General features: G+C 59.9%; 1 protein-coding gene across 2 annotated transcripts in view; it reads right to left on the bottom strand.

The window, feature by feature from the left end:
* Positions 1–19991, bottom strand: part of LMO1 (LIM domain only 1) — a 139628-nt gene extending 119637 nt beyond the window's left edge. The window contains exon 1 of one of the 2 annotated variants that reach the window (XM_047752343.1): positions 18961–19991. In XM_047752343.1, the coding sequence (XP_047608299.1) occupies positions 18961–19126 (166 nt within the window). In that variant the 5' untranslated portion in view covers positions 19127–19991. The remainder of the gene's footprint in view (positions 1–18960) is intronic. The other variant, XM_047752347.1, reaches the window with a different exon arrangement.
* Positions 19992–23921: the final 3930 nt, after the last annotated feature.

Raw genomic sequence — 23921 nt, 5'->3', positions numbered from 1 at the left:
CTAAATAGACATTTCTCCAAAGAAGGCATACGGATGGCCAAAATGCACATGAAAAGATGCTCCCCACCACTAGTTATTAGAGAAATGCAAGTCAAATCTACAATGAGGTATCACCTCGCAATGGTCAGAATGGCCACCACCAAAATCTCTACAAACAATAAATGCTGGAGAGGGTGTGGAGAAAAGGGAACCCTCCTGCACTGTTGGTGGGAATGTACATGAGTGCAAGAGCGGTATGGAGATTCCTTTAAAAATTAAATATAGAATTACCGTATGATCCAGCAATCCCATGCTCGGGCATCTATCCCGAGAAAACCATAATTTGAAAAGGTAACACGCCCCCCCCCCCAGTGTTCACCGTGCAGCACTATTCACAACAGCCAAGACACAGAAATAACCTAAATGTCCATCAACAGATGAACGGATGTGGTACATTTATACAATGGAATACTACTCAGCCATAAAAAAGAATGAAATCACGCCATCTGCAGGAACAAAGATAGAGCTAGTAGATGATCATATTAAGTAAAGTCAGAGAAAGACAAACATATGATATCACTTTCATGTGGAATCTTAAAAAATGATACAAAGGAACTTATTTACAAAACAGAAACAGACTCGCGGAGTGCAGAAATAAACTTACAGTTCCCTAAGGGGACAGGCATGGAGTAGGGATGAACCTGGGGCTTGGGACTGGCACGTGCCCACCGTCGTATATGGAGTGGGTGGTTAAGGGGGACCTGCTGTATCACACGGGGAACTCTAGCCCATGTTCTGTAATGGCCTACATGGGAAAAGAATCTGAAAAAACATGAATATGTTGGCGCAATGGGCTGGGAAGCTTTCACCTCCACCCTGTGGGCCCCTGAGCAAGTCAGTTCCCCACCATGGGGCTCAGTTTTCTCTTTCTGTAAAATGGGAATGAGAGTCCACCCTGCCTGCTTCTCAAAGCTGTGGGGATAAACCGAGAGGAGGCATTCTACAAACCTGGAGTGACATGCGTGACGAGACTGTCGCCGAGCTGGACCCTGCGGGGCTTTCCTGGGACAGACTGTCCCCGCCTCCTCTGCTGCAGCTCCTCTCTGAAGGACCCCGATAACAGGAGCTCAGGCCCAGTCCCCAGTAATTCAGATGCTCAGTCTCTGCCGAGTGGAGGAAATGAACTACTTGGGGATGAAGAGCAGGAGCCCCCAGACCTTCTAACGGCTAAGGACTGACAGCCGGGGCATCTGCGGAGCCTCAGCACCTGCCAACCAGAGAGCTGACCACACGCCTTGGGAGCCTCTCCCTCACCTGGCCTTTAAAAGCCCTGGGATTGGGGATCGGGGGGCATGGGCCACCCGTCTTCCTGCAGGGCTCTGCAACAAACCTTTCTCTGCTTCAAACGCCAGGACTTCGGCTTGGCCTCCCTGCGCAAGTCCCTGTGTCAGGGACTCGAACAGCGCGAGCTCTCTGTGCCTGGGCCCCTGCCTTCCTTGGCTTCCCTCCACATGGGTCAGCTCCAAGGACAGGGTGGCATCAGCGATGGAAAACCCCTGCCAGGCCCGGCCTGAGCCACCTCCCAGTCCTCCTACCCTGCTCCCACCTCCACTCCACCCGCAGGCCTGGTCTCCCTTCCTCACCCCGCCCTCACCCTTGCCTCCCCACACGGAACACCCGCAGGCACAGGCCTAAGGGCACCTGGGTGTAAGGTGCTCCATGCCCGGCTCCCGCCCCACGTCCCGCCCAGCACAGGTGACCCCACATCCAGGAGCTCTGTCTCCTGGCAGTCGGTCTGGGGGCCAGAAGAAAGTCCTAACGCTGTGAACACGGGCTCCCACTGCCTGTCCAGATGGTCTCAGACGTGCTGCGACCAACGGCTGAGCCCCTGCCCGGGGAGGAGCAGCAGCTGGGCCGCGGAGCCGGGGGAGCGCTGCCAGGCAGGCCCCGTGTCAACTGGGACCTGAGTAGCGGGGAGGTGGCCCGGTGGGCTGCTGGCCGGGCGCCACCCCTGCGGGGCTGTAGCCTCGCTTCCCTAATTGGAAGCAGAGCCTGGCAGGGCTGGGCACAGATTCCATGCCGAGAGAGGAGAGGGAGCCGGGGGCAGCCGGAATGCTTCTGCTTCTGGTCGCTTCTTGCAGGGAAGAGCAGAGCTGCCGGCTGCGGGAGGAGGCGAGCGCGGGTTTACACGGCGCTGGTGCCTGACGGGGAGCTGCAGAGGCAGGTGTACCAGTGGGGCCCTCGCGCCTGCCCCCACAGCCCCTCCCTCCTGTCCTGCCAGGCGTTCCCGCTCCGAGGCCCTGGAGGGCGCTGGGGAGAAGGTTCCGGAAGGTCTGCGGGTCGGCGTCCTACCCAAGCTGGCAAGGCCCCTGGCATTCAGAACGCGGTGACTGACAGCAGAGATTAACCCTCCACATCCGACCAGCAAACACAGGAAGGTGGCTGGCGTGATGCAGGAACCCAATTTGCAATTTTGTTTAAGGTGAGTTTGTTTAAAGAGCCACGTGGCGTTAGTGGCAACGGCACAGATCCGGAGGAGACGGCTGCCAGATTCCCCTCAGGTCCCTCAAGGGGCCCCGAGGGATGACACGACTGTCCCCAACCCCCTCGGCTCCACCCACCCAAGGACTTTCCTTCCTCTCCCGGTCCCGCCTGGGTCCCCGCTGGCTGGGCTTCCAGGAGCAGTGGGGGACTGAGGTGAGAAGCACAGGCTTCGGGACCAGACAGACTGGAGTTCAAAGCCATCCCTGCCCTGCTGCTTAACAACAAGGCACCAGGCTTTTCTGAACCTCCATCTCCTCGGCTGGAAAAGGGGGCTCGAAAAACAATGCCCACCCCCACTTCTGGGTACCGTGGGGCGTGAATGCGGTAACACGTGTGAGGTGCCAAGGCTCGAGCTGGCACGTAGGAAGCACCTGTAAACGGGAGTTTTTGCTGCCAACACAGCTATCACTGCCAGCACCACCACTCGTCCGCACGCAAAGTAGCAGCCAGACCGCAAAGAAAGGGCTGACAACAGGCTTCCAGCGGGAAGACCAAGGCCTTGAAAGTGCAGCTGGCTCAGGAGCTTCCCCTTGAGCAGCAGAGTCAAGGCCGCCAGGAAAGAAACCAAACGCCTCCACCACCGCTGGGGGGGCCACACCCCGTGCCAACGGAGGAGGGGTGTCCTTGCGGAGGGGTGTCCGTGGGGAAAGGGACCTGTCAGACGTTCCAGGAACAGTCAGGGGCGACGCTCACCCCAGTGGGAACTGCAGCAGGACAGCCCCCCCAGGAGCGCCCCTGTCCACCGGTGCCCTTGGGCCTGGCACCCTTCCTGCCCATAGCTGTCCTGGGAGACCCGGGTGGCTCTGGACCTAGAGGGAGGGGAGGGTGGAGGCACGTGCTCTCGGGCGGATGACTGATGGGGACCCTGCACTGGGCCAGAAGGACAGACGCTCCTCACGGCCCTCACGTGCTCCTGAGAGGGGTTCGCAGGAGACCCCTGAGGGGGCGGTGGCCTTGGAGCTGGGGGAGGCAGAGGAGGAGCCGGGAGCACCCAGGTCACCCCGCCGCCTCGCAGGACCCCAGGCCTGCAGTGACGCACCTGGGGGACTCTGGAGGATGTCCTGCTGCCCGGAGCTCTAAGCGCACCCCCGTGGGATACAGTCCCTGTCAGCGCCAGCCTGGGGGTCTGGGGAGCCAGTCGCCCCGTCTCCTCTGGCTCCGGGAAAGAGTGTCGTCCGCTGTCAGATGGCTGGACCGTGACCCACTGTTCTGGGCAGTGGCGGCTGTCCGTGCAGAGCCAAGGCCCTTGGTGGAGCTGGCAGTGCCCAGGGACGACCCCCCCATGCCAGGGAGAGACACTGGAGGGATGGAGCCTGAGCCCAAGGTGGCCCCAGGCCAGGAAGCTGGGGGTGGGGGGACAAAAGACGGGGCTGCCCGTCAGAGGCCAGGTGTTGGGGGCTGGCCTGCAGCTCGTGCCTCCCCCACCTCCCCCCCACCCCCCCACCTCCGGGCAGGGCTGTCATCAGACTCATTGGCTCCCAAGTTCCAGAATGAACTCTGCTCCAAGTAATTAGAGCTCTTCAAGTTTCCCGTCCTCTGTTTAAAGAATTCGTCCTCTCGCCCTCAATGCCCCATCGGCTCGCTAATTAGCGGCGGCGATTACACATTCCCTGCAGCTCACGGGCCCGCGCCTAATGAGGGTTTGCGGACAGCGGGGAGCTGGGCGCCCGCCCGCGAGCCCGAGTCAGGGCCCAGGAGTGCGGCCTGTCAGCTCCGTGATGGGGCTGCGGCTGGTCGCAGCCCCGCGGGCCTCGGGAGGAAAGGCCTTGAAATATAAATGAAGATGAATATTCATATTTGGCTCAGTAAGTGCCAGCTATTAATATACATGTCTGTCGGGAGGAGGAGGCGGCGCCGCGCCACCCTGCCCGCCTAACCGGGCTCCTAACGCACAACCAGCCTGGAGCGCCGCGCCTGGGCACAGCCCGAAGCGGGCTCTGAGCGGTGGCAGCGGCAGGGGCTAGGCCCTGACCCCCCATCCCGTGCTTCTGCCCAAGCCCCCTCCCCACTGCAGTGCCCGCTGCAGGCATCACGCGGGCATCATAGAACTGCCACCTTCAGGGGGACCCAGAGTCACCTCTGCATCAAGCACACAGCTCCTAGCAGGGCTGCCAGCCCGGAGGGCTCAGGTGCAGCCAGGGCTCCACACCAGGAACCGCCCAGAGACGCGTGCGGATCGAAGGCCGAAAGCCGCAGGGACTTGGCCGGAGTGGCTGCTCTCCCCGCGGAAGGCGGGCTTCCCGAGGCCCAGGCGCCACGGCCGGGTCTCCACGCGCCGCCCCACCCGGTTCCTGGTGTCACTCAACCTTTCTTTCTGGCCCTCTCATGTGGCCCTAGACTCTGCCCAGACGTTCCCTCATGACACAGCTGCCCCAGGCCTTCTCCACCGATGAACCGTGGGCCGCCTGCAGTCGGCTGAGCACTGCCTGTCCTGCAACGGAGCCCCGACTCGGAGACAAGGAGGAAGACCTCAGGGTCCAGGGGCCCCGGAGGGGTCAGCCCAGGGAGCACGTGTCTGAGTCCTGGGAGTGACACACCCGGGGTGGCTGTGTAGACCCCCCCTTGAGCCAATAGCCACCCCCCCAACCCCCACACACTGGTGGGTGGGGCACCAGGTGGCCCCTGGGTCAATGCCAGGAGGTCTGCTCCAGCCACGGCCAGGGCCTGAGGTCCGCCACTGGGCCCCAGTTCAGACCCGTCAGGACTCAGCCCCGGGGGGACGGGAAGCAGGCGCTCAGCAGGCTGGCCTGGTGGTGAATGCAGGAGGGCGGACGGATGGACTGGAAGCTTGTCCAGGTACTTCTGCCTCGACAACAGCCAGGGGCAGGCTGGACGGTGAGGGGGTGGCAGGCGCTGGGACAAGGCCCTGGGGCAGGGCCCCCCCAAGGCCCGGCGTGATCTGGGCCTGGAGCGCAGGGTGCTTTCACTGACCTGCGAGGCAGGTGCTCTGTGGGTGAGGCGGCTGAGGAGCAGAGAGGAGGGCAGCGCACAAGCAGAGCCACCGCCCAGCCTGATGTCCCAAGGTCTACAACGTGGCAATGCCACTCGGTCCCGCAGCCAAAGGGGTGGCCTCCCATCGCCGGCAAGGGGGAGGGATTTTATTATTTTATTTATTTATTTATGTTTTTGTCTTTTTGCCATTTCTTGGGCCGCTCCCGCGGCATATGGAGGTTCCCAGGCTAGGGGTCGAATCGGAGCTGTAGCTGCCAGCCTACGCCAGAGACGCCAGAGCCACAGCAACGCAGGATCCGAGCCGCGTCTGTGACCTACACCACAGCTCACGGCAACACCGGAACCTTGACCCACTGAGCAAGGGCAGGGATCGAATCCGCCACCTCATGGTTCCTGGTCGGATTCGTCAACCACTGCGCCACGACGGGAACTCCGGGGGAGGGATTTTAAATGGAGTGTCTACTCCTCCCCTTCCTCTCTTTCCTCCCTCCCCTCCTCCCCACTTCCTTTCCTTGCAGGTTTGCCCACAAGCCACTAGGGGAGGCCGAGCAGGTCAGTGTCTGCCCTGGGGGTGGGCGGGGGGGGGGGGGCACGCTGGCCCAGAGCAGGTGTCCTGTCGGAGCCCGAGCAGGTCCACGTGGCAGGCGGGTCCATCTCGGTGGGTGAGAGCACGGGAACATGGGCAAGGAAGGCTCCTGGGACCGGGGTGTGTGGCGGCGGGGGGGGGGGGCTGATTACATACGGGGTTCCAATTCATAAATGTATAGAGGCTAACGGGAGCCCCGTTTCACACGGCCGGGGGTGGGGGTGACAAACAAGGAAGGGGAGAAAGTTAGAACTGGAGGCGTCGATGGGAACACACGGCTCTGAACAGAGACGGAGACGAAACGGGCGGCAGGAGGCAAAAGCAAAGACCCAGGAGCGGACGTGATCTGCCCGTCGCCGGGACCCATGTTCCCTCTTCCTTTGCTCAGCCCCCCAGCAGCCTGGGAAGAGCGGCCGCCAGGAGCCGGGAGCTCACCTCACGCCACTTCTGCATCGAAGGAGGGTCATCTCTCTTTGCACGTCTCTTGGTCTCAGCCTGCTTTCCACACAGCGTTTCGGCACGAAGGGACAAGGAGTGACGTCACAGCGGAGAAGCCTGGCAGACGCCGCCTGCACCCAGGGACCCAGGCGAATGTTGGGCGCCTGGGGCATGGAGCACCTGCCCCCAGGAGGCGGTGAGAAGGAGGCGGTGAGAAGCCTACAGCACGTCGGTGGTATTTCCGCCCAGAGGGCACGGCCTGACCGGAATCTTGAGACATCAGCCTCGAACTGAAGGACATCCACCGAAGGCGCCGTTGGGAGCGGCTGCAGAAGCGCTTCCAGAGGAAGGCGATGAACTGAACACGACGAGAGGAGACGCACCTCTGGGCGGCTGTCCCCACCCCCACCAGCGTGTCCCCCAGGCTGAGGCTCAGACTTCTCCCCTCTCTCCAGCCTCTGCCCTCTGCCCGCCCCGCCCCACCACCCGCAGCCCCGTCGCTCTGGCTCCCCAGACACCAGGCTCCTGCGAGCCCCGGGCTTCATCACACGGGCCCTGCTCCCACCGGGGTTCAGGGTTCCCCCTCCCCGATCCCTTTACCCGCATCCTTCCAACACGTCAAGGCCTGGTTTCCTCACTCCTCAGGAAGCCCCACCAGACGACCCCGCTGGGCCCCGTCTTCCTCGGCTCCAGGACAGGGTGGAACGCCCCCAACCCCACGAGTCAGGACAGCAGGGAGGAACCCTGCCTGGCTCAGTACAGGCGTATAGGGTGTGGGGGTGTTCCAGGGCAGGGAGTGAGCCCCTCCAAGATGCTGGTGTTGCCCCACATGATACAATGGCCGTCCAGCAGGGGCAGGTGGCCCCAAGCCCTCAGGCCCTAAGCCCCTGCCCCTCGTGCCACAGCGCCCTCTCACCTGCCTGCTGGGCCCCTTTGCTCTGTCAGGCACCCTGGGAACCCCGCCCAGAACGGCTCAGTATCTGGTTCCTCTCTGCTGCCCTGGGTGCACCAATCTGCTAGAGCATGTCTCTGTCTCCCGGGCCTCGGGAGCTGGACTCGGTCTGCAGAGGCCGAGCTGGCTCCCTGGCTCCGGCTCTGACCACCCCCGGCCGCGCTGCTGAGGGCCTCTCCAAACAAGGTCACACCCTGGCAACCGAGAGCCAGTCAAGCTCCTTCCATCAAGACTTTAACTAGAAAAATAGTGTGCCCATTTCTCTGTAATACACCTCTGGGCTTTTTTATTATGACTTCATTTCCCCTTGTAATATTGGAACGTCTCTATAATTGTAAAAGTGTAATAGAATCTAATAGAATTTCATTTGGCGCCCGGAATGCTCCGTGCCACGACCGCTCATTCCGAGTGAAATAATGATGTCTAATGCCCACACACGGCGCCCCGTGACCTTATTCAATCTTGGGGCTGATCGGGAAATATATTGATTCAATTATACACTGATGACAGATGAACTCAAAGAAAGAGGAAAAAAAGGTCAGCATGTATTTGAAAATGTAAATCTTAGCAATGTCTTTGGGGTTCACCCCCCCAAAAAAGCCATTTCAAAATGCCATTTGTGGCTAATAGTAAGGAGTCCCCGGCTCCAGGAGGGAGACTCATCGGGAAGCTGGAAAGGGGTGAACACTGCGTCGCTCCCTTCGAGTGGGGATCAGACCCAAATCCGCCCTGAGGGGCTCCGCCGCCCGACCTCTCCCGGCCCGGCCTCTTCCCCGCAGGCTAAGGATGCCACCCCCAGCCAGGTAGCGCGGACAAGGAGGGGCCAGACAGGAAGGCGGACGCCAAGAGGGCTGGACCGTGGGCATCCGGTGAGGGAAGAGCCTGGAAGAGCAGGAGAGCCGTCACGTCAGACTGTCCAATCCTAGAGCTCAGAGACGCATCAGACTCCAAGGCACAGTCACCTAATTTCTCCAGTTACATTTTTCTACATCAGGACTGTCTTACAGCAAAGAACACAAATACGAAGCACGGCTCGACGAGATTTTTACAAACGTGTATCTACCTGGGGCCAGCACCCAAGTGGACAGAGAGAATGTAGTCGGCCCTCTGTGTGCGCGGCCTCTGCATCTGTAGATTCAAACTATTCAAGCCTGGCAAATATTCAGAAACATGCAATTCCAGAAAGTTCCAAAGAGCAAAATTTGAACTTGCCACACGCTGACAAGTATTTACATCGAGCATGTACGGCGACTTATTCAGCATTTACATTGTATCAGGCATAAAAAGGCATCCAGAGACGACTTAACGTACATGGGAGAATGTGCACAGGTCATGCAAATGCCGCCCCCTTTTCTACAAGGGACGTGAGCATCCCTGGCTGCTGGTGTGAAGGGGGGGTCCTGGAACAACCCCTTGCACATGGGGAGGGACGTTTTCCAGTCCTCAGGGGCCTTCCTCCTGACGCCTCAACACCAGCAGCCCTGCATCCGGGCAGGGAACCGCTGCCCTGGGTTCCATCCCCACGCATGTGCACTGCCTGCCCTGCACTGATACAAACGGAGTCACAAAGGCCGTACTTCTCCGCTCCTCCGGCGTCACTGCACCCGTGCTGCGCGTACCAGCCGTGATTCGCATGAGGCCTGCGGCGTGACTAGGCTGGCGGACGTCAAGCAAAGCCGTCTTGATAATCAGTGGGGACCATGACGGTTGTTCTGTGACGTTTCGACTTTCTTATTTTTATTTTTTTGCTTTCTAGGGCCACATTCGCGGCATACGGAAGTTCCCAGGCCAGGCCAGGGGTCGATGTGGAGCTAGAGCTGCCAGGCTGCACCACAGCCACAGCAACACGGGATCCGAGCCGCGTCTGCGACCTACACCACAGCTCACGGCAACGCTGGATCCTTAACCCACCAGGCGAAGCCAGGGATCCAACCTGCATCTTCGCGGATACGAGTCAGATGTGTTTCTGCTGCAGGAACTCTTGACTTTTCAAAGTTTTAATCAAAACATTAAAGACTCTCTTACTGTTGGTTATAAATGCAGAGGGAAATGGAAAAACAGCAGCACTAATATTCACCTAGTACCCTGTCGCTGAAGCACTAAAAGTCAGTGTTGCGCGTCTTTCTGAAGAAGCTCATCGAGAGCAGTTTGAACCGAGCTCTCCTTCCCCGCCGGTGCCTCTTTCCTGGGCCTCGGCAAACTGCCCTGCTGTTTCCCGGGCTGGCTCAGCTTCTAACGCTGTTCTTCCCGCACAGTGAAATAGCTCTGGAAGTTTCTCCCATCAACGTTTTTTGCAAGCTCCTCTTTGGGACGTGGCATCCTTTCTGTCACCACCGCATTCCCCACTGAGTGCCTGCGGCTGCACGCGCAGCGCCCAGCGGTGGCCTCGTCGCATCCGCGCGAGGCGCTCTCTCTTCTGCAGCCGCGCGTACGTCTGATTCAAGTTGCACTTGGATCCTCATCGACCTTCACTTCTTTGTTGTACTTTCACCTCTGTGACTAATACCTTCTTCCCCGTGTTGCCTTTTGTCAGGTGTTGCTTGCGTTTAGAACTTGGAGAGGAGGCGGCGGCACAGCTGGGCACGCCGCTGTCCGTTGGTGACGTGAACAGCAGTGTCCAGTGGCTAATCACCCGCAGACTCCCAAAGAAGCGACACGAAGGGTCACAGATCACCGTGTGCACCTGCTATTGGCACGGCCATCTGAAGAGCTAGCAGAGAAGTCTGTGGTTTACGTAGTTACAGTTAATCCAACATGGTAAGTAAGATTTGAACTGTTTATTAGGAAACGAGTACTATCTAACTACGTAAACTGAAATCTGCGCGTATTGGACCCACGTAAAATGAAGCCTGCTTATATAAACAGTGGGTTCTTTTTCACTGCTGTGTACTACTCCATTGTGCGACTGTGTCACAATGTATCTGCTCCTCCTTCTATTGATGGACACGTGGGTTGTTCCCAGTATTTATTATGAATAAGGCTGCCATGACTATCCTTGCACCTGTCTCTGTCTACACAGGCACTCGCTTTAGTTGGTTAAAGATTTTCCTACCCAGCCTCACCAATTATTTCATGTGACCCCAGGCAAGTCCCCATCCTCACAGCACTGGGGATTATGAGCCACATTCATAAAGAGAGAGGATTCACAGGGTCAAAGTTAAACTGAGATGGGAGGAAAGACCTGGAGATATCTCCTCGTTTGGGCCTGCCCCTCGTCCAGATCCATCTCACAGATAGGAAGACAGACTCTAGATCCACAGGGACTTGCCTGAGGTCACCTGCTCTCCAAGAGACCTGCCTGCCCAGCCAAGGGTCAGCCCTCTCAGCTACGGGGCTAGAGCTTGCCCTATTCCAGGGGTAGGGGGGCTCCCTCCTCTTTCCCCTGACCGGAAAATACCTCCATGCCTCCCACATGGAGCAGAGGTCAAATCGGGTTGTGGGGCTAAAAGACCAAAGGCGGGAAGCCCCCCTCCTTCTGATGCCCCAGAAGCTCTCAGGAAAAGCTCAGCCGGCCTGGCGGCCCCATTCAATTCTCATAATTAGCTGACAGCTCATTAGCAGCCCTGGAAATGCCTTGACAGTAACAAATTCGGTGCAACCAGGGAGTCTGGGGGTTTCGCCAAGGGCTTGACCCCAGCCAGGCTTCAGGGCTGGTGGAGGGGGGCCTTGGGAATGAGTAGCCCCTGTGCCCATGTCTGAAACCTCAGAGCTTGAATCCTAGCCCTTGGATTCCATTAAAATGTCCCCTCCCCAGCCACCTGCCCACTGCCACTTTCCAGCAGTGCCCCCAGCTGCAGGACCCTCAACTACCCTCCCATGGGCTCCTCTCCTCCAGGGACCCAAGAGAAGGAGGCGCTCTGGCTCCAAGAGAGGAAGGTGGGCCCCAGAGTCTCTAGGGAACCCCAGAGAATCAGGACCCTGCCCCACACTGGGCACCAGACCAAGTCTGGAAGACCCCAGCACCCCCGTTCTCTCCCTGCATCCTGGGGGCATGCTCACCAAACCCTTCCCTGCTGGTCCCTCCAGCTCTGCTCTCAGCTCTGACCGAGTGTCTCAGTCTATCTCCATTTATTCAACGTTCATTCGGCACCTGTCGTTTGCCTGTTCCAGGCTAAGTCTGAAGCAGCTACAAAGCTAGGTTGCATCAGGTGCTTACATCAGGTGATGGAGCAGGAAGGAGAGGAGTAAACAGATACTACAATTCCATGAGGTGAAGCCTGGGAAGGAGTAAAAGCTGCAGAAGCATCAGAAGAGGGGACTCGAGGACCCAAGGGGATGGGCTGTCAGGGAGGGCTTCCTGGAGGTGGCAGCAAGGTGGAGGAGCAGGAATTTCTGATTGATGCCTTCATCCTTCTCACTGTGGCTGAGCCCATCTCAGGGTCTTGGGCCCACTGAAGGCCCCAGGGGCAGAGGGCAGAGACTTGGAAGGGAGCCAGCCCCATGGGAGCTAGCAGAGCCCCGAGAGGGCAAGCTGAGACAGAGAGACCTCCGCTCCGGGGGGTGGGGGTGGGGGATGGGAACAAGGACAGCGCAGGCACCCAGCCCCAGCGGCCTGTGACCGTGGGCTTCTCCCACTCCGGGTCTCCGTTCTGTCTCCCCACTGCGCTGAGGGACCCGTGTAAGGTGGGGCCTCAACACAACCGGGCCACCTGGCAGGGCCACCAAAAGCGAGGGGTCCGGGTGGGCGGCCTGGCTCCAGTCCCGGCTCCCGGCTCCACCTCAGGGTGGCCACACGTCTGCCACTGGGATCGATGGGGAGCCATTATCATCGCCACGTTTTAATGACACCAATTAATTCCCCATCTGCGGATCCCCTGCAGCCTTCAGCGCTGAAGGTTAAAGGGAGGGGCTCTGGCTCGGGGTGGACCTTCCCCAGGGTGACAGTGCCGGCCAGTCGGCGCTGGCGTGTGGGTACAAGCTGGTGTGCTCGTTATCCTTGTGTGGCTTGTGTCTAAACAGCAAGATCTTCCTGGACTGGTTCACGTGTGTCCACAGGCACACTGTGTGTGTGTTGTGTGTATACAAACGTTTATGTGTATCAAGTGCAAATTGTGCATACGGCGCAAAGTGCTACGCCCCATCTGTGTGCCTTATACGTGTGCAAAGTGTGTGCGTGTAAATTCTGCCTCTCTTATGTTTGTACACGTCGCACTGCGGGCGCGAGTCTCAGGTCACCGAGCGCCAAGGACACAAAGGACGTGCACCTCCGTATCCGCTCGGATGGTGCGTCTGCCTGCATCACTGCACACACACCCGGGGATGTGTGCCTCCTTGTCCACTTGTGTGCGGGGTAGGTGGCAGAGGCTCCTCTCTGCTTCTTCGGGGACTGAGGTTCTGCCCTTGACCCCAGGGCTCTAAGGGTAGATCTCCTTGCACTCTGATGGGGAGCCGATGCTGCCTGACCTTCACCTGAGTTTTGAAGGATGCATAGGAGTTCACCAAGCCAATGGAGTAGCAGAAGAGGGCAGGGGGTTCCAGGCTAAGTGTTCCAAGTGTCACATTCACATAATCTTCCCAGCGGCTCTACAGAGTTGGCACTGTCATTACTCCCGCTTTACAGATGAGGAGAATGAGACAGAGAGGTTTAGTAGCTTTGCCCAAAGCCCCACAGCTTGAAGGTGCCACAATGAGGACTCAACAGACACACACCCACACCACCACATACGCACAGCGCACGTGTGGACAAGATGATGGACACACACCCACAGTCCCACAGGCCCCCCGGGCACACACCTGTGCACTACACACAGGTGCACACACGCAGGCTGTCTCCCGTGTCCCCGCGCTGTCCAGAGCGACCCAGACCGGAGCGGCCGCCCAGCCCCGGCTTTGCTGGGCGGGCCCCTGCGGCGAGGAAGGCCGTGAGCATGACATGAAGGTGGACAAGAGAAGGGCATGGGGTGGTCTCCGCCCTGTAACTGTCCCCTGCAGCCCCGGAATGGAGGGCAGGCTCCTCCCCACGCAGCACACCCGACAGGCACACCTGCTCTGCCGACCTCGGCATGGCCTCACTTCCTCCACCAGCCTCAGGGACGAGCGCGTGGAAGGGGTCCCTAGGAAACGGGCCTCAGGGTCCCCCAGGCCCCTCGGGGGCCAGCCAGGTCGCTTGCCCTAGGCCCAAAGCTGCTTCCAGCACAGGGAAGCACCCCAAGGGCCAGGCTGCTCCCGGCCCGCACCCTCGAGGTCAAGCAGTGTGCGGCTGCACCCTCATACCAAAAGGTCCTGGAGGGACAGCCTGCCCCGGCTGCCTGTGCCAGCAAGCCCCGCTTGCCCTCTCTCGGCTGGGCTCTCTCTCTTCTTAATTAACAGAAAGCCGCTGTGGACGCTGAAGAAGAAATTAGCACCTGTCAGCATCCCAGGGTGTTTCTCGATTTCTCCGCGCTCTCTAATGAACCCCTCCGGTTCCGAAGCCCTGCCTGCCCCCAGATGGAAGTCTGGCCCCTGCCCTCCAGGAGCCCCGGCGAGCTGGACTTGTCCCCTGTTGAACAGCAGCTTCCCATTCATCTCAGGCCCCCAGGGAGGCCCCGCCGCCCAGGAGCCAGGCGGTCGGATGAGGACGTGAAATGCACATGTCCCCTGACCGCCACTCCCCACCCGGCATTTAGGAAAGGGGCGAATCAGCAGACGAGCACGGGGCTGAAGGAGCTCCGTGCCCAAAGCTCCACACACGTGGGTGGCTGGTTGTGGGACAAATGGTCCCCCCGGGCAGCCACGCGCCAGCGGCCCCGCAGACCGCGAGTTGCTGCGGCGGCCACTGGCCTGTCTGCACGGTTTGGGCAAAGCTGCAGGTCACGAAAGCGCGTTTCTGACGTGACACTTACACCAACTCACACTGAGAGACAGCGACGAGAAGGCAGGCGCCTCCGGGGACAGGTGCCTTCAAGTCACCAGAACGCTGACAGTATTACCTCTGCGAGGTAAAATCTCAGGGGATTCTTTTTTTTTTTTTGTCGTTGTTGTTATTGTTGTTGTTGTTGCTATTTCTTGGGCCGCTCCCTCGGCATATGGAGGTTCCCAGGCTAGGGGTTGAATCGGAGCTGTAGCCCCCGGCCTACGCCAGAGCCACAGCAACGCGGGATCCGAGCCAAGTCTGCAACCTACACCACAGCTCACGGCAACGCCGGATCGTTAACCCACTGAGCAGGGGCAGGGACCGAACCCGCAACCTCATGGTTCCTAGTCGGATTCGTTAACCACTGCGCCACGACGGGAACTCCAGGGGATTCTTTTTTAACTTCCCTTTTTTCATTTCTTTGTGGTGTTTGACTTTTATACATTGTGTATATATATTTATTAGTCATATAAACATATAAATCAGAAAGTCCAGCAGAGGTGCACTGATTTGACCAGGGCGCAGACTGAAAGCTGCAGGGACTGGGCCCTCTGGGCCCCAGGGGCAGCCGGAGAGGCTGGGGGGCGCATCTTCTAACCCATGAGGCGTGGGGAGGGGTCTCCAGAGGGCTGGGTGGGCAAGTCCTGCCTGACCAAACCGCCTTTTTTAATTTTTATCTTTTTGGCTTTTTTAGGGCCGCAGTCTTGCCACATGGAGGTTCCCAGGCGAGGGGTCCAATCGGAGCTACAGCTGCCGGCCTACACCACTGCCACAGCAACGTGGGATCCGAGTTGCCTCTGTGACCTACTCCACAGCCCACGGCAATGCCGGATCCTTAACCCATGAAGCGAGGCCAGGGATCGAACCTGCGTCCTCATGGATCCTAGCTGGATTCTTAACCCACTGCGCCACGATGGCAACCCCCGAAATTGCTTCTTAGGTTGTGTGGAAAGCAAGACTGTTGGGCACAGAGGGTAGGATGGGGGAGGGGCCTTGAGAGGAGGACGGAGCTGGCCAGCAGGCCCAGCCTCTCCTCCTGCGCCCCCAGCAGGCAAGGGTGCAGCCGGCCTGTGCGGGGAGGAGAGCCCCCGGCTGGAGCTCAGGCCTGGGCTCCCGCCTGGTGGACCTCGGTCCCTCCCTCCCTCCCTCTTTCTTGCTCTCTTTCTTTCCTTTCTCTCTCCTTCTTTCTTTCTTTCTCTTTCCTTCCTCCCTCGTCCTTCCTTCCTTCCATTTTTGGCGACCCCAGGGCACGCAGAGCTCCCGGACCAGACATCGGATCCAAGCCTCAGCTGCAACTTCAGCTGCAGCTGTGGCAGTGCCGGATCCTTAACCCAGTGTGCCGGCCAAGGATCAAACCTACGTCCCAGAGCTCCAGAGACGCTGCTGAGTCTACACCATGGCGGGAACTCCTGACTTCAATTTCTTACTTTGCAAACTCTAAGCTCCCAGAGCTTGGAGACTCCTTAGAGGCTGGCCCAGCAAGGCCAGGACCTGCAGAGAAGCAGATGGCCTCCTGGGCAGCCAAGGGTTCGGGCCCAGGGCTGGTCTAACTCGCTCTGGAGGCCTCACGGATCATTTCAGCCTGAGAGGCTGGGCTTTAACCCTGGGGCCTGGCACAAGCCGTGCTGTGGGCAGAACTGCGGACTGAGCGCGGTTCTCAGACCCAGTCCTGGGTCTCGGCTTTCTTCAGTGAGGACCCCAAACAGGGGCAGGTGACCTTGAATTTCTGAGTCGGGGCCCTTCCGCTTTAAGGACAGACAAGCCCATGGGCTCCAGCCACAGCTGTGGCCAGTGAGGGCAGGAGGCAGCCAGCCCAGGCCTCCTGCCGCTCCTGTGGGCCAGATCTGGGGGTGGAGCTGGCTTGGGGGTGCCTAGAGCAGAGCTAAGGGGGAACAGAAAAACAGCCTGTTCAGGCCCAAGGCCTCAGAAGCTGAGACTTTCTACAATGGTCCCCGGTGCCTTCCCCTAGGGGGGCTTCAGGGAGCAGCACCGCATCCAGAGCTTCAGGACGGGACCTCATGGGGCAAATGCAACATCCTGAATTTTGGGTCAAAAATTAACTGCTGGAGGCACATGAAAAGACGCTCCGCATCACGCTTCGTCCCGGCAAATGCTAATCAAAACCACAGTGAGCGACCCCCTCACACCTGTCGGAATGGCTGTCCTTGAAAAGAGCACAGACAACAGGGGCTGGCGGGGACGGGACGCAAAGGGAGCCCTCGCACACTGTCCGTGGGAACGCAACCTGCTGCAGCCACCGCGGAAAACAGCACGGAAGTGTCTCAAAAAACCAAAAGCAGAACTACCACGTGACCCAGCGATTCCACTCCTAGGTGTGTATCTGAAAAACCCCAAAACACTAATTCCAAAGATAGGTGCACGCCCATGTTCACAGCCGCATTCTTTACAACGTACAAGCTACAGAGGCAGCCTGAGTGTCCGTGAGCTGATGAGTGGACAGTGATGTGAGGTACACACACACACACACAGTGTGCATGTGCACACACACGCCTGCACAGCGGAGTACTACTCAGGCATAAAAAAGAATGAAATGTGCCCATATACCAAATCCGGGATGGACTTGGAGGGCCTCTTTCTAACCGAGATAGGTCAGACAGAAGAAGACAATTCCTGGATGATAGCGTTTACATGTGGAATCTGAAAAATACAACAAACTAGTGAATGTAACAAAAAAGGAACAGACTCACAGATGCAGCGGACCCCCGGGGAGAAGGAAGGGGGGGCAGACGTGGGGGCGGGGATTAGAGGCAGACACTGTTAGGTACAAAATAAGCCCTGAGGCTACATCGCACAGCGGGGGAAATGTAGCCAATATTTTATCATAAGTCTACATGGAGTAGAATCTTGAAAAATTGTAAATCACTAACCTGCACAACGAAACATATTACACAGCGCCTGCACTTCCATTAACAAAACTAAGAGCCGGCCTTGAAGATGGAAGCGACGAGGCAGCTCATGTGACACACAGGGCTGGAGAAAGAACCCAGAAGCCCCAGAGCAGGTGTCCTGACCTCAGGCACCCAGGCCCCGAGTGTGCGCAGCCCTGAGGAGCGGCCGGAGGCTGGGCTCAAGCCCCAAGGCCGTGTTTTCGGGGAGTCTCACTCCCTGAGAGGCGCAGATGGGTCTGGAGGCCTGGCACTGGGCGGAGAGGACAGTAAGGGAAGCAGCAGGGCCTGGTGCTGAGGCCAGGCGGGGCCGTGGCTGGGGCTGTGGGCTGGCGGCGCGGTGGGGGGGGAGGGGGGCGGGGCACAGGGGATGGGCAGCAGGGGAGGGTGGTAACAGAGTAGTGCCCCACACACCCCACAATTCAGGGCCACACGGAGAGCCACAGGATGACACCGTCTTTGGAATAGGCTCTGTGCAATGTCACCTGTGAAGGCTCTGGACTACATCATAGCCTAAATCCTGCTGACTGCTATCCCTGTAAGAGGAGAGCACACAGAGACTCAGGGAGCCAGCCACACGACGGGCAGAGATGGCAGCAGTGCTGCCATAAGCCACAGAGCACCAGGGGCCACCAAGCTGGAGGCAGCAAGAAAGGACCCTCCTCCAGAGGCTTCAGAGATGGCATGGCCAACAGCCTGGGCTGGACTTCTGGCCTCCTAACTGTGAGAATAAATTATGTTGTTCTAAGCTAAGGGCTCGGTGATAATTTGTTTCTGCTGCCCTGGGAAACTGATACAGGGAGAAAGGATGGAGGAAGTTTCTAGAGTCACAGAGTCTTTTCTAATGGCTGGCATCACACAGAAGAGCAGACTGCCCTGTGAGGTAATGAGCTCCCTGACCCTGTAAGGAGTTCAGGCCAAGTTCTGTGGCCAAATTCTGTGGACACCATGGGGCCACTGCAGCGGGGGGAGGAGCCCCACCCTGGAAAGTGATCTTGTGGGTCCCGGTGACCCAGGCAGGTTGTTTAGATCCAGATCTGGGGGTTCTGACCTGGGCTGACTTCTGGCCCGAGAAGGAGTGGGTGAGAGAGAGGGAGGGGAAACTCGGCCGGACTTGGCATTCTCAGCCCGTCCTGGGTCCAGCCCCAGTCTGGACCTTGCAACCTCAGCTTCCCAATCAGCAGCCAGTGGCAACACCCGCACGCAGAAGAGGGACCTGCGGACGTGTGCCTTTGGGTCTGGGCCTGGGCTTTGAGGCCTGCTCTTCACGCGGCCTGGCTGCTGGCAGCCCCACAGCCCGGAGGGAAGGGTGACTGCTCTGGCCCCCACGGCCTGCATGACTCCGACAGGCTGTCACCTCCCCGAGTGCCTCCAGCAGCACGCAGGGTCACCACTGCAGGCCACGACGATGGCCTCGCACAGCCAAGAGCACACCTGCACTTTGAAAGCCTCCCTGTGGAAAAGGCCACCGAACTCGCGTGTAAATGAGCTTGCTCTGGTAGCCGCAGAGAGCATGCGGGCCAAGCACCCCGGCAGCCCGGCCTGGGCACCGGCCCCTCTCGCTGGCCAGTCACCCTGAGGAGCCTGCATGGCCCTCGGGAAGATGAGGGCTGGCCTGGAGGTGGCCGAGGGCTCAGCAGGAACCTGAGGGTCAGCGCGGGCGGTGGCCCCAGAGCAGGGGTTTGCACAGCAGGTGCTTTGGCAACTGCAGAGTCCAGTGCCCCTCCCCCCAGGACCCCAGGCAGGCCCAAGTTCGAGGGCATTCACTGACCTTGGCTGAGGGCTCGGCTTGGATGGCTGGGTTCCTGCCAGTGGTCACTCATCATCCAGGAGGCTGATCCCAGCTCATTCTCAAGAGAAGGCAAAGGCGCAAGAACGGCATGAAAGCCCGGGAGGCCTCGGGAAGCCTCAGCTCCCAACCGACCTGAGTCAGTCATTCCTGCCACGTCCAACCGGCCAAAGCAAGTCACAGGCCAGCCCGGACTCGCGAGGGAAGAGTCAGGCCACAGCGGGAGGGTGTGGGGACCACGCGGAAAGCCCAGCCACACGCGGATGCAGAGACAGCGTCCCAGGTGATGTCGCTAAACTATCCTCACGGCTGCCCTACTGGGAACAGCGGATAAAGGCGTGGGCGGCAGGACCCGCACAGGAGGGCGGTGACTGGGCCAGGGCCGCCTGGGGCCAGGCGTGGCCGGGAAGAAAGGCAGGAGGCGGCCTCCCCACGCGAGCCCAGGGCCGTCTCAGGCCCCATGGCTCCGCTGGCCCCACCGCCTCTGGGGCAGACCCTCTTCTCAGGGAGCTCATCCAGGCCACTGAGGCCCAGGTGGCAGCACGTGGGGCCTGGCGTCCCTGGAAGGGCAGGCTGTCCTGAGCCGGAAGAGCCCGCGCTGCTTCTGTCCCGGGCACGTCCCAGGCTCCTGCCTTCCGATGGCCGTTGTCGAAGGGGCTGTGACTTTGACACAGGAGAGCACAGGCCGCCTCCTCTCCCCCGAGGCCAAGCGTGAGGCCCCTTCCTGGCTCCAGGCCACAAGGCACAGGCAGTCCCATTGTGGGTTTTCCTGCATCCGGGCCGCCTTTCCAACGCCAGCCAACGATGCCAGCCGCTGCCGCTGCAAACGCCGGTCCTCGCGGGCGCCGTCCGGCTCTCAGCCGAGCTCCCGCTGCCTCCAATTTCAGTTACGCGGCCTCCGAAGAGACCCCAGGGCCTCCTCCAGGCTCCCAGGGCGTCTCTCTGCCTCTGGGCTCCCCCCTCCTCCCGCACTGCCCCGGGGGCCAGCGGGTCCACCTGCGCTCAGCCCAGGGGCCAGGAGCGCACAGAGCCCACCCACTGCTCCGTCTGCCCCGCCCACCCCGCCCCTCCATCCAGGCCCCGCCCCCTGCCCAGGCCCCGCCCCACGGCTCGCCCTCAGGCCCTTTGCCAAGTGGGAGGAGGAGGAGCTCCTCAGAGGCAGGGGGTGAAATAGTCTGCTTGGGCGGCCGTAATGAGATACCATGGGCCGCGTGACTTTTCTTTTCTCACCGTTCTGGAGGCTGGGACGTCCACGGTTAAGGTCCCGCAGGTTGATTTCTGCGGAGGTCTCCTCCAGGCTGGCGCCGGCCGCTGCTCACTGCCCTCCCACAGAGGGGGTAGGGCTTCCCCTGGCGCCTCCCACAGGGGCCCTCACCCCATCAGCTCAGGGCCCCTCCCCGGTGACCTCATGTAACCTGCCTCCCTCAAGGCCCTGTCTCCAAACACAGCCACCTGAGGGACCCGGCTTCAATGTGTGCCTTCGGCAAGGGCGGGGTGCGGCCGCAGTTTAGTCCAGAACTGGATGTCGACCCTGAGAAGTCGCACCTCCCATGGAGGGTTCCACTGTCCCGCCGCCCCTCTGGTCTCCTCTCCCAAAAGCCCTGGACACTGCTCCCCACCAGCACTTCGGCGGACCCAGGCCTGCTGGCCGGCCCAGCTTCCAGCCCAAGGAGCCACCAAAGCTGTTTTGCAGCAAGCATCCCCTTCCTAGGAGCATTTTCAAGACCATTTCCCCATCATGTAGTCTCAGTAAAGTTTCTTCGTGCGCATCCTGAGTCTTTGCAAGATCCTGAGGCCCAAGCCCGGCAGAGTCCGGCTGCACAAAGGCTGTGGATTCTCACCTGAACCCGCTTGAAGGGTTTGGAAAACACTTCCCCGAGTGGCTGAAGCTTTAATTAGCTGCCATTCTCCTCCTTTAACTACAGACAACTGTTAATTTAGCTTCATCATCATCCACTTAGTTGCCTGCCAGTTAACCCTGTTATGTGGGGACACAGCTGCAAAAAAAGAGTTTCTAGGAATCCCGTCCCATCACTAGCATGAGAGGTGGGAGCTCTTGTCGGTTCAAACACTTCTGCCCTGTGCCTACCTCAGAGCACATGCCCCTCACCGGCCCTGCCGGATAGAAAGGTTCCCCGCGATGTACTCCTAGAGTTTGTAGTGAACAACTAGCAGGGTAAGAATAACACAACTACTGCGTGGTTTTCAGGTTCACAGAGAATCGTTTTACGACATGTTGACGCTTACACGCATTCACAGGAAACACGCAGCTCATACATGCTGCCCCAGCCAGTTGTCTGCAAATTACTTGCAAATTTTTTTCCCTAGAAAATGAAAGCAGGTGGGTGAGCCTTGGGGGAAATTCGGCTTTAAGTGGAGAAGGCAGCCACTCCTTGGGCTCTAGGGTCACCAGGATTCCTAGACTCTTCCATCAGGACACGTGCCCCCTCCTTCCTTCTGGGCCAGCCACCCATGGACGTTTCCAGAGAGGCCACAGGGGAAGGAGCGGGGTCGGGGCCACGGTTCCAGTCCAGGCGCTGCGGAGGGAGACCCAGCTGGGGCGGGGCTCCCGGGCGTGGGAGCCTTGGGTCCTGGGCAGGAGGAGCGGATGCAGGTGTGAGTTGTGTGTGTCCCACAGCAGCGCAGAGCGGTGCCCGGAGGCCGCGAGGGTCACTGCACCGTTAGGTGGTTAGGGCGCGACGTAGAACCTTTAGCCCCAGCGAGCCAGAAGGCTGGGGTTCCCAACGCCCTGCCTGGGGGGCAGCCCCCGCCCCACTGCCCCATGATGGAATCTGAAGCTGTCCTAGTGTCTGCTCTCTCCTCCTGGCGTCCCATCTCCTGCGGAAGACGGTCTGTCCAGCAAAACCAGTGACCTGACTGTCCCTTTGGCACCTTGTGAGATCCTCCACTTTCCTTCAACCTTGCCGCAGCCAAAGCGAAAACTGGAAGCCAGAGATGGGCTTCTCGTTAACCAAGAAGCAGAGCAAATACTGCCACAGTCTTGGACTGATGCGGCTGTCCCGCTGCCAAGGTGGGAGCATGCCAAACGCTCGGTCTTCACCTTGGTCCGAAGCAGATTCCCCCTGAAAACCATGCAATCTCACTTTAACTCTCCGAACCCCCCAAGGCAGGGAGGGGATCCCTGCAGGATAAAGGCTGTCCAAGACGCCGGGTCAGCTGCGAGTCTGCTGCCGGTCCCGCCCCTCATGGTGGCTGAGCGTTGGGCTCCCACTCTGTTCCCCACCCCACCCCACACGGTAGGGAACGAGCTGCTGGAGCCTCTGCCTGCCCTGCCTGCCTGGGTCTGGAAGCTTCTTCCCACAGGAGACATCCTAGGCCCCGAGCCCTGAGCTCCCACTTGCAGCCGGACACCTGCCTGCCACCTGGTCCAGTGGCACCCAGCAGTCAAAGCAGCCCTCTCACTGGGCCCGGCTGTGCAGGGAGGCCTGGCCCGCAGCCCCCCCGCTTCGCCCCATGGATGCCTTTCATTGTTTCTTTTATGGATGGCGATTTGAATGATTGTGTCTCCCCCAAAACTGGAGGTACGAGTGTGGCCAGAGTGGGGATGCCCTTCCCACGGGTTCAGACATCTGAGAAGAGCCTGCAAATCCCTCTACTTGCTTTGGGGCCCAGACTGCTGCTCGTCAGGATTACCTGGGAGCCCAAGGCCTGGGGTGGGGCCAGGGACTGCCCAGGGACCTCTGCCCCGGCCCCCACCCCCTCCCGTGCACGACTCCTCCCACAGCCTCCACCCCCCAGCACAGCACTCATCACCACCCCCGCCACCCCCTGTGCAAGCCGAGGCCACTGCAGGGGCTCTGAGGGGGCGCCCAGGCCACCACGTCTGCGTGGGACGCCTGCGAATTGGGCCCAGCTTTCATCACTGGACACGTGGCATCTTGCTGGGCAGCTGCTGCCACAGCCCCTGGTTCCCCACGAGCTGCACCAGAGCTGGGGAAGCAGCAGCCCCGTGGAGGAAAGGGCCGTGCCAGGGCCTCAGAGGTTAAGCCTGGTTTCCAGGGTCACGTCGGGCGCCTCGGCTTCCAGGAAAAGAGCAGCAAGTGTACGGGAGCCTGAGTGAGCCGTCCTGGGAGTTTGCATGGAGGCGGGAGCTGACAAGGCTTTGATTCCTGCTGGTAACTGGGCGGGGGGCGGGGGCAGAGCCATGCGACTCAGGCATAGATATTCCTGTGTCCCCGTGGCCTGGGAGCCGAGGGGACATTTGGTGACGCAGACACAGAGGACACCTTGTGCTCATCCTATTGAGAGGGGCCAGGATGGGTCCCACCTGAGGCTGCCAAGCCTCTCCGGCCCCTCAGTGCCACCAGCACTAGCCGCTGGCAAGCAGGCCTCCGAGTCGGTTTGCGCCTTTTCCCCAGTCTGTGTATCTGGGTGGATAATTAGAAAGACAGACACTCAGGGAAGTGAGTCCTTCTTCCCGGATAATCTCACCCCAGCACACTCTCTGTCGCTCCCCGCGGGTGACATGCTGGGAAGGGGCCCTTTTGTGGTCGCTAAGAGTCCGCCACGAGGACAATGACAGGAAAATAACGTGTGCTGCAGGGACGCATGGTCATCAAGGGCTGTCCCAGCAAAGGCGACTGCGCACAGACGCCTGCGAACAGCCCTCGGGGATGGGGGCCCAGCGCGCAGAGAACCAGGGTGGCGCCACGTGTGGACGTCTGGGTTCGCTCCGGACACATGAGAGGGAGGGGCCGGGACACCGCAGATGGTCATGAGCTGCCTCTTGGATTAAAGACAGTCTCTCAGTCCAGTTCTGCTGAGGGATGGTCTTGGTGCCCCCTGGTCCTTCGTGCCTGCGCTGCGGAGTGTGCAGTGCCGGCCACCCCGGAGGGAAAAGGAGACGCGGGCAGTGGTGACACTGCTGTTCTCCGGGTGAAGCGGGGTCCCTGCAGCAGGACGACCCGCTGAGGCTGACCCGG

This window comes from Phacochoerus africanus, chromosome 11, assembly GCF_016906955.1.
Source record: "Phacochoerus africanus isolate WHEZ1 chromosome 11, ROS_Pafr_v1, whole genome shotgun sequence".
Lineage (NCBI taxonomy): Eukaryota > Metazoa > Chordata > Mammalia > Artiodactyla > Suidae > Phacochoerus > Phacochoerus africanus.
The sequence above is the reverse complement of the archived record's forward strand: the minus strand, read 5'-3'. Positions and strand labels throughout refer to the sequence as shown.